Source organism: Monocercomonoides exilis (genome assembly GCF_001643675.1).
Source record: "Monocercomonoides exilis strain PA203 chromosome Unknown scaffold31-1199392, whole genome shotgun sequence".
Taxonomy (NCBI): Eukaryota; Preaxostyla; order Oxymonadida; family Polymastigidae; genus Monocercomonoides; species Monocercomonoides exilis.
The window spans coordinates 54,279-65,080 of record NW_027150576.1 but is presented as its reverse complement, the minus strand read 5'-3'; the positions used below and the strand labels follow the sequence as shown (position 1 = coordinate 65,080).

Below are 10,802 nucleotides of genomic sequence, written 5' to 3'. Positions count from 1 at the left end.
TTTGTTGAAATCGCATTTATCTTAAAAAACAAAAATTGGGTGAAGAAGTGAGAAAAAACGGAAAATAAAATTATGAATGAAAATAATTCAGAACTTCTTTCATACAAAGCAATTTTGACAATCCAAATACATGAATCCTCCTTTTCCATTGCCCGATGAAAGTGAACAAGATGATGCATTTGTTGATTTAATAGCCAAATTTTCATCATTTTTTAATGTAACTTTTGCAACGCCTCCTTCTTCACCACTTCCAGTGTTCCTAATGTTTGAAAAGTTGTTGCTTTCAAATAAAACAGAAGTAGCCATCACCAATGGTGATTTGACAAATGAAGATCCCATTAAACTGCATCCTATCAATGTGCAACTTCCACTGGTTGTGGTTATCAATGAGTATTGAATGGTCGTTGATGATTGGATTTCAAATAAACAGTTTTCAAATTGAAGAATATTACTCGATGATATCAATGAATTCATGATTGGTGCAAATTGACTTGGAATTTGTAACTTCAAAGACAGCAAGATGAGCGAGGCAGTTGAAGAAATAACAGATGAAGCAAATGCTGAATTCCCTTTGATTCTCTCATTAAACTGAACAGGCTTGTGTTTGGTTTCATCTTCATCAATCACACTTCCATCAATCGCAAGTGCATCTGTGAAAGAATAAATATCTTCAATTATCCCTTCATCTTTAACCTTCACTTTCCTTTCTCCTTCCCCTCCATTCATGTCAATGTGGTCAATTCCACTTTTCATCGATTCACATGGGAATTTTTCACTTCCACATCCCAATGTGTCATACCCCTCCATTGACACACAAACCTCCATTCCCTTCATTTCAACAAGAAACACTCGAAGATCCATTTCTCCACAAATCCCATCTTCTCCAACAAATGCATTCCCATCCTCCACGTAATCTGTGCAATCAAATGCAAAACGTTCTGTATTCACACTGTTCACCAGATTCCCACTCTTCACAAACATGTTCTTCCCAACTGTTGCTGAGCATTCAGAAAATGATATCGATGAAAGGTGAAATGCTTCTCCATTTGAGCTGCAATCCAGATAAATCCCTCCTCCTTTTCCACCCTCACTCCCATTCTGACAAACACATCCAACAAATGAACTATTTTCAAGTGCCATAAATCCTCCATTCTTCAGAACGATCTTCAGTGCTCCTCCTTCTTTGCTCTTATCTGATAATGCCCCTTCAATTTAGCTTCTATGTATCAATATCAAAACTCCTGCATTCCTTCCTAAAGGAATGATCTTTTCCTTGTACTTTACGAAATATAAGAGTAAATAACAAATGTTCCAAACAAAATAAATTGCAAACAGATTGTTGAATACGTGATTTTGTCATTTTGCAATACATGTTGGCTTCACATTTCAGTCTTGTGCAAAGAAAATAAATGTGTCAATTGTACAACAGCATTTTATGAAATGAAAGATTTTGAAAGCAAAGATTTTTCTTTGAAACTTGTATTAGCAATTGAAAAAGCAGAAACAGGATATTCTGACACGAACACAATTGGTATAATTTGCATTTGATAATGATCACATATAGAAACAACAAATACATACGTTCGAACATTGCATAACCCGCACCGTCAAATTAAAGTTGTCCAAATAAATAAAATTAAAATATGGGTTTGATCAAATGATTGCATATAAATAAATTAAATTTCAAATTTATATTTTTCGTGAAAATATCAAACAAATATAAGTGTACAATGCATTTAGAGACATTCAAGATATTTTTCAGGATTTATTTGTTTTTGATTTTAAAAATTTTATTCAAATACTCATATTTATGGGTCATTTTTAAAATAAATTTTTTCACGACAAACAAAAAGTTTTACGAAAAATCGGTCCATACAAAAGTTTATAAATAATTTTTGCTTTTCAAGCATCATAAAATTAATTGTTAAAAACAAGAATTGCAAAAGGGACGCAGTTACACCTATGCCCATGGTTTCATTCATCCAACATTTAATCATTCAAAGTGTAAAGTGGATCAAATTTCGTAGACATACACAAATGCAGTAGAATGAATGTGGTCTCATCTGAGAATTTTTTTTAAGGCATGGCATAAGGGAGAAATATATTGGAAATAATCATTTTTTGGGGAGTATGAAAAAACTTTGAAAGTATCTTCTTTGAATATAGTGGGATATATCGTCTATGGAAGAGAAAATGAGAGAGAAATCATAGAAGAAGAAGAAGAAATCGAAAATGATGTTCCTGATATAGATGATATTGATGATATTTCTGTTCCAGAAGATGACAATTCTTCAAGTGATGAGATTTCTGATGGTGCTAATGCATCAAATTGGAGCGACGATTAATTGATTCTTTATTCATTTTAATCATGACCTTAAAATGAATATTTTTATTGTATTTTTATATTTCTATTTTTTTCAAATCATCAATTTCCTATTCATTAAACATAAAAATATTGAAATAACATATGGGGAAAAATATTTTTCTTCAGGCATTTTCATTGAAAAATTATGCACTTTTCATGGACTTTTTGAGATCAAAAAACTTAATAAAATAGTGTTCATTTTTTGACATACGTGAAATGACACAAAACATTTTGTTATTATATCAATGATGCCTGTTAACTAGATATGAAAATCAAATTTTTTTTTGAATTCTGAGAATGCTAAATAAAGTTATGAGTGAAGCAATTTTTCAATGACTGGTGCAAAAAAAAAACCTGAAAGTTCCTATTTTCCCCCATATGTTTTCAAAACAAATTTGATTTTCATTTCCTTCAACAGGCATCGTCGTAAAAAAAAAAAAAAAAAAACATAATGTTTTCCAACATTTCACGAATGTCAAAAATTGAACCCTTTTTTAATATGTTTTTTGGTCTCAAAAAGTCCATGAAAAGTTCATAATTTTTCAATGAAAATGCTTGAAGCATAATATTTTGCCCCATATAACATTAAATACAATTCATAAAGCTAAAATATTTCTTCCTATACGTTTGAACTCAAACAGCGAGATTATTAGTACTTCTTTGATAATAAGTCACTAACACATTTATGAAATACATTTTCGAAAATAATATCACAATAATTTTAATTTCTATATAAAATTTGCCATATTGTTCTCAATCAAATGACTCTTAAATAAAAGTTGGATTATTTTTAATTATAGTTACTTGATCAAAACATTGGATTGAACCGAAAATGTTTGTTATAATAGCACTATTTGCAAGCGCTTTTTCAAACACAAACGAAAATAATCAAACTTTTTCGGAAAGAGAACTTGTTGCTGAAAGAGGAAGCGTTCAAGAAGCACCAATAACAATTGTTTTTATTTCCGACAGAGGGGACGATTCGAACCCCAACTGTGGAGTCGAAGGCGAACCATGCAAATCGGTTGTAAAAGGAATTGAAAGACTTGGAGATGATCCTGGGGACAAATCTATTAAAATTGTTGATTTTGCAGAAATTCAATATGAATTTTTATTTAACAAAGAGTTCAGCTTAACAATGGATTCAGGAGTAGACAGTAACACCAGAGGAATACTTGATTTTGACTTGAAAGATCTCGTGGAAAAAGGAAAGTTCCATATTGCAAACGAAAAAATTTTAAAATTGGAACATTTGACATTTAATCTAATTTTACCTCAGACTGAACAATCTTCAACGGAAACAGACGAGGAATCGGCGATTATTCTTTCAAGAGGTTTTGACGGAGACTTAACAATTAGCGACTGTGGCATTAGTCTAAACAGATGGACAGAAGATTTATTGCCTTTTTCGGTCTTGAGTGTTATGGAAGGGAAAATCTCAATTGACAAGCTTTATTGGATATTATCATCAAATTTCAAAAACTTTAATGGAGCAATTTTGCATATTTCTGAAGATGCTGCTTTACAAAAATTGAGAGGCTTCGAATTTGGTGAAGCAACATTGAACAAAGAATGCGCTCTGAAACTTCCATCATCATTTACACTGGAAGGAAGTTACTTTGATTATGCTAACAGAAAAACTGCGGGCCCTGCGATACTTGAGGCTAAAAGCGAGGAAAACAAAAAAGTTGAGATTTCAATTTCAAAATGCTCATTTACTTCAATATCGCCTTTGTCAGAAAAGGGAAGCAGCCTTTATTTTGAAATAATGCATCCAGAGAGTGAGCTGAATATCGTTGATACAACATTCAGGAATGGGGAGGCTACAAAAGGTGGGGGGATGATGATTGGGATGACGAAAGGGAAAGTGAAACTGGAAAACGTTGAATTTTATAGCTGCGTGGCCGCAGAAGGAGGTGGAGGGCTGTATGTACTTGAGTTGACGCAAATGGCAGGATTTGAGTGCAATAATGTGACGTTTGAAAGATGCACAGCGAAGTCTGGAGGCGGAGTTTATTTGACTTTGGACGAAGAGAACATAAAAGGTGACGGAATCTTTTTTAAGGATTGCTTCTTTGCAAAAAATGAGGGTAAAATAGATGCAAACGACGTGGTTATCCTCTGCAAGGGGGATTCTGAGATGAACAAGAATCCTTTTGATGCAGCATGCATTAGCTCAACGAAGAAAGAGCGAGTTGTCGTGAAAAGGCCAAGCACCACATCAATCATACACGACGATTGGCTGGCTTACAACTCGTTCGAAGTGGATGTTGACGCGATAAATGGAGTGGACAACGATGAATGCGGCAAAGAAGGGAATAAGCCATGCAAAACGATGAAAAAGGCGATTGAGAACAGTCTTACGGGGAGGCTGTTTCGCATTTACACGACCAAAGATTGCAACAAATACGACATCGAACCAATAACAATAGAAGGGTGCAAAATTGAAGTTTTAAACAGAGATGTCAGGAAAATCTCCATTACGACCGCTCTGGACGAAACGAAGGTGCTTCCAGGCGAAGGGGTTTTCAACTTGAAACAGCAAGGCAGTCTTCTGCTGTATGAAGCAGAAATCAATGTGGACACGACAAGAGCAAGCGGAAGAAGCAACGGGCTGATTGTTACAGACGGAGACGATACATCAGCCCAGCTTTATGATGTTAATATCACAGCGACTGATGAAAAGCAAGAGCTTAACTGCGCTTTGATAGAATGCAAGACGGGGACATTATTTTTAGTTACCGTAACCATCGAGAACTTTATTTCTTCGTCTGCAATTATTCTTTGCGAAGCAGCAAAGGCAGTTATATTCTTCGGCTTTTTGCTCAATAAGCTTTCAGTCAAAAGCGCAACACAGTCTGTTGTGACTGTTTTGGAGGGATGCGAACAAGTTTCTGTGACAAATGGTAGAATTCTGAACTGCTGGTCGGTGGAACACAAAATAGGAGGCTGCATATATATGGAAGTTGGAAACAGCGCCAATGAATTTTCAGTTTCGCACACAACTTTTCGAAATTGTTCTGTCAGAAATCCAACGAGCAATGAGGAAGTGAATACATTAGACAGAAATGAAGAATCAAAAGGAGGAGCGATTTTTGTTCGAGTCTCCGATGGCGTCACTGATCCAGTTAAATTATCATTAGAAAATTTGAATTTCGTTGATTGTGCAGCAAAAGAAGGAAAATATGTTTTCTTGTCACTTCCAGTTGGAAGAGAGCAATTGAAAGATGAACTCTTTGTATTTGAAATGGAGGAGATTTATGGAGAGCCGAATGGAATACTTTTGGAAGAAAGGAAAGGCGATGAAGCAAATATTATCGATCTTTTAACGGACGAAGCTAACAGACTGCCGTATCGTTCGAGCAGGATTTTTGTTGGAGGAGAGAAAGCAAGCAACGGAAAGAGTTGCGGAAGCAAAACAGCGCCATGCGATCGAATCAGCACAGGAACAAAGCACAATATACTAAACGAGGCATTTATGATGCTTTTTATAGGAATGGTTTCAGTAGACGAACCATTTGAAACAAAGCAGTCAATGACATTCGCTTCAGCACCTGATTTATCTTCGTCTTCATTGTTAAATGCAGAGCCGAATCGCGGAACGCTTCATATTGAATCAAAGATATACGCAGGGAAATCACTGGCAGTATTTGAAAACTGGCGCTATTCTTGTACATTCAGGCATGTTGATATAGAATACCCAGATGCAGTTGAAGGAGAAGCACTGAATTTGATCTTCACTCAAAATCAATTGACCATCATTGATGTTGTGCTTAGACCGTGGTTTACAGAGCTGACAGGAGAAAGCGTCCAAGGAGGAGAAGGAAAACCGTTGCCATACAAGCTGATAGTGATTGAGAAGGAATTTGGAAACTTTAAGCAACTTGCGATTTACGGAAGAAATGGCAATACAAACAAAGGGAGACGAGCTGACGAAGAGAAAAGCGAAAAGAACGAATATTTTTTGGAGATGAAAGGAAAAAAGACAAAACCAGAGCCAATTAACAAAATAAAAGAGGCAGAGAATGGTCTGTGCCTGTGGGATTCAGGGCTTGTGACGCTTCACGAGACTCCGACAACAGTCTTTGAAGACTGCTCGTTTGTCAACATCAGCGAGGGAGTTATCTTCACAGACGGAAGTCCCTTGAATCTGAGCAACTGCAGCTTTGCAAACAACCATCCAATTAATGCGGATTGGGAGAAATTCCCTTCATTGAGGCACAACATTCGAGCTAAAGGAAAACAACCTTCTTCTGTCTGTGTTATATCTCTGGCACAGGGAAGCGACGGGACGGAAGGGAAGCCGTTTGGAATGATTGCGGATGGGAATGCGAGCGGAGAAGCAGCGAAAAAAATGGACTCTCTCTTCTTTTCTCCTGTGCTGAAGAATGTGACGATAGTGAAAGATGCTGAAGGCGCAAACAGGGGAAAAAGAGAAGCAAATGGTGAAGATAAAGAAAATGAGGAAGAAACAGTGACTGGAATTGTTCATGGAAGCTGTCTCTTTCCTTGTGAATTGACATTTGAAGCTGCAAAAGAAAGAAAAGGAGAAGAGCTGAAATGGGTTGACTGCCCAGTGACAGACTTTGTGGGAGAGGCAGAAATGAAAGTGAAGATTCCCAAGGCTCTTCTGGATGGAGATGATCAAACTTCGGTTGTGTGCCGTTTGTCATATTCGAGCGGCATAACTGCAAATGAAAAGAAGCACACAAAAGACTGGTTTTTGGTGAAGCGGAAAGAGGACAATCCGAAGAAATTAACGACAACACAGCTGATTATAGTTATAGCTTCTTCTTGCGCATTTGCAGTTGTTGTGGTTGTCATTGTGGTGGTTGTCGTGTGTGTTGTGAAAAGAAGGAAGCGAAGAGACTACAAAGAAATTAAAGAAGGGAGCAAATTTCGAGAAAGATAAAAAGGATGCTAAAATAAAATTTTTTGTTCTGATTACCCAATGAGTGAAAATTTTTCTGAAAATATTTATTTTATTTTATTTCTTCATTTTCAAATTTATCCATTGTTTATTGCTTTGATTTTTATACAGTTATGTATTTTTGAGTTTTTGAACATTCAATTATCTGTAAATCGGATTCCTTCCAATTAAATAGATGAAAAATTCAAAGAATATGAATTTATGAGATTATTTGGTTTGAATATACTGTAATGTACGGTTCATTTAAAAGATATTTAGAGAACTTCAAAAATAGGAGAGATACAATTACTATTTTCTTGTTCATGGCTAAAAATTTGTTGAATTCTAAGTGCCGTATTATGAATAATATATATTTATTTTTAAAATAAATTTCACGAATTTATTTGATAAATTTGTGCACTTTTTAATATTTTTTAAGAGTTCGTTAATATCTGAAAAAGAAAAACGAAACGAAAGAAAACCAAAACAGTTTCTTTGATTTGTAACACTTTCATTTTTTCAAGATTAATCGTTTTCACATTTCTTCTCCACTTCTTGAAAACACGTGGAGCTGAAGAAAACTGACTGGCTTCCTTTTCCACAAAGTCTATTTCAGACTTTTAGATGAACACAAAATTGTCTCTTTTGAATGCCATTTAAGAAAAAAGAATTCTACTGTGCACAATTTTCTTCATCTATTTTGTGAGATTATAAAATTTTGATTAATTGAGAGAGCATTTAAAATAATTGTAAAAAAATGACAAGGAAAAAGATGATGAGAATCTGGGAAAGTTTCAATTTTACTTTTTCTTGAACTTCAATCAATAGTTTAACAATGTGCAAAATAAACAAAAAGACCAATTAACTTATTCAAATCATTATTCAATTCAATTGGTCTTTCAAAAAAGCTGTTGGTAATATCTTCGAATCCCATTTCCTCAAATACTTCTCTTATCCTTCTTCTTGTCACTTTTTCCGTTTTTTCATCATCATCAACTTCATCTTTTTCTTCCATCCCCCCATTTAATTTTTCTAAAAGTATTTTTAAAAATTCCAAACACTTTTTTATTGTTGAATTGTGCAAAGTTGATTCGAAGAAAACAAACAAAAACATATTAACAGCTCCATAGCTCAATAAACTGTGAAGAGTTATATTTTTGTATTTCGCAATACTCACAATGGCAGACAAGCAACGCGATGCAATATCTTCATGGATGCATTTTGTTTCGTTATGCAACCAGACAATCAATGCAATAAGTCTACAAATATCACACATTTGGAGTAATTGTTGAAAATCAAAAATCATGAATAAATGCAACCATTTCATCACAACCCGAGAATTTCTAACTTCATTTAACTTGAATTCATTTCTTCTCCACTCCACACTTTCTATCAATTCTTTCAATTCTCCAACAACTTCACTTGAAAAATTCAGTTCACTCATTATTGTACTTTTCAATCCACAGTCATGAAAAACTCGGATTGTCAAAAACTGCCAAGCACATTGATATGCAAGTTTCGTCATATTACGATGTTCTTGATGATATTTGATTATTCTTGTTATCTCACTCATATATTGTTCTTTCTTTAAGTTCTTTTTCAAACAAGTTAAAGAATAATTTAATCAAAAATAAAATAATTTGCAACATACCCTCGCAAGACTGACTTTTACGAGAGCCACAAAAGCAAGTTCAATATCTTTTTGAGTTTTTCCACTTTCTTCATTTTCAAGTGCATCATTAAGAATACAAGGAAGGCAAATGCTAGATATTTCTTTAAAACCGCGGCTATTCGTAAATGACAAAGATAGATAATTCTCGCAAAGTTCAGTCAGAAGCTTTGCATTCATTTCTTCTTTCTTCTTTTTTTCCTCAGCGATCATTTTTTCAAATCTTTTACGTAAAAGCGACTCTTCAAATATCATATTCTTTGAATAATCCAATACTTCCCACAACTTAATTCGTTTCAATAATGAAAACACTTTTTCAAGAGTTATTTTCTTTTGTTCAATCATTTTATCAATTTGGTCTAACAATTCTGTAGTTGCAACACTGAAAATCTCATTTTCACTCATTTCTTCCATCACTTCACATATTTCGTCCATTTTCTGGTTAAGCGTTGCATCTGTACAGAGCTCAAGTTCAGAAACAAATTCTGCAAAAGTTGATGAAAAATCACTATTTCATGAAAGAAAAGAATAATTTCAGACCAGAAAAATTCCCTGTAAACAGAGACTTATGTAACGAAAAAAAAAATATTCAACAAAAATATAAGTTAGTTTTTCCACGCAATCAGATTGTTAAATTATTTATCATCAAATAAAAAGAAAGAGATAGCGAAAAAATAAAAAACTGCTAGACCTTCGTATGAAATATTTGCATCTTTATCTCAATTGTCAAACAATTCAAATATGGGATATTCTTTCTTGAATGTTTTTATCTTTTCAATCTTTGAATCTTATCATGAATAATAGAATGGATTGTCGTTGAGGAAAAGAAAATATCTTCGAAATAATAAATTATGGCTTTATTGATGATTGTTATTATTTTCAAATGAATCGAAAAAGAAAGATAATGAAAGAGAGAAAGAAGGGAAAACAGTTAGTTCAAGAAAAAGGCATGAAGAGTGCGAAAAAAATGGATATTTTTTGGGAAGGAATGAGAAAAATAGTTCTGAAATTGAGTGATTGAGGACAGTTTCAGAGAAGATGAACGGAACCATAGTGCAAAGGCGAAGAAGTTACTGAAAAGAAGATAATGCCGTGACAAAATAATTATTTGGAAAATCACAAAGGGAACAAAAGTGTATAAAGACAAAAGAGCCCAGAGAGCGTTATATAGACACAGATGGGACGAATCTTTTTCAAAGGCGAGCGTCAATTCAAGAATCATCTTTTTCAATGAATATTAAACACGAATTATTTATTTGCCAATTCGTTGAAATCTATCTTGCTTATACAGCTTCAATGCCGAACGATCTCTTATTTTTCCCTTCAACATAAATCTCATCACGTTGATTACAGGTATTTTCAATCACATCTTCTGTAGTTTTATTTCAGTAACAATTCGAATTTATCTTTTCCTCATATATTATGGCCATTATAAAAAAATCTGGAAAGATTCAAGAATCATAATCACTGACTTTTACTCAGACTTTTGGAGATGTCTGATTCTCTAACAGCAGCCAGTACAAAAAAAAATTGAAGAAGATGAAGAAATTATATCAGAAGGAGAAAAAGAATAATTTTAGAAATTAATCATTTAGCTCCAGTTGTTACAGATTCAGTTTCATCAAGCATATTTATCGCTCAGATATTGAATCCTTCAAAAATGTGTGTTCGGAAAATATTGAAAGGATGAAATCGGTTTGATTCACTTTCATCATCAACTTTTTTTTTGCTTCAAGAAAAATACCGAAATATGAAATAAAATCAATTTGAAAATACTTAACCTTCTTCTTTTTCACCTTCTTCTTTTTCACCTTCTTCTTCAACCTCCTTCTTCTTCAACCTCCTTCTTCTTCTACCTC

General features: G+C 34.0%; 2 protein-coding genes across 2 annotated transcripts; one reads left to right on the top strand and one right to left on the bottom strand.

The window, feature by feature from the left end:
- MONOS_11591c1 (uncharacterized protein) lies at positions 1–1,140 on the bottom strand (the record flags this gene model as incomplete). The annotated part of the gene is made up of 1 exon (XM_067864134.1): positions 1–1,140. One exon carries the CDS (start codon positions 1,138–1,140, stop codon positions 100–102), a length of 1,041 nt encoding a protein of 346 aa, XP_067724807.1. The 3' UTR covers positions 1–99.
- A 2,027-nt stretch (positions 1,141–3,167) lies between these two features.
- Positions 3,168–7,777, top strand: MONOS_9150 (uncharacterized protein). Its single transcript, XM_067879619.1, has one exon. The coding sequence runs from the start codon at positions 3,198–3,200 to the stop codon at positions 7,275–7,277; it is 4,080 nt and encodes a 1,359-aa protein (XP_067724806.1). The 5' UTR covers positions 3,168–3,197; the 3' UTR covers positions 7,278–7,777.
- The last annotated feature ends 3,025 nt before the right edge of the window (positions 7,778–10,802 follow it).

Excerpts from the sequence above, each read along its gene's own strand:
- MONOS_9150 (XM_067879619.1), top strand. The coding sequence starts at position 3,198 with ATGTTTGTTATAATAGCACTATTTGCAAGCGCTTTTTCAAACACAAAC.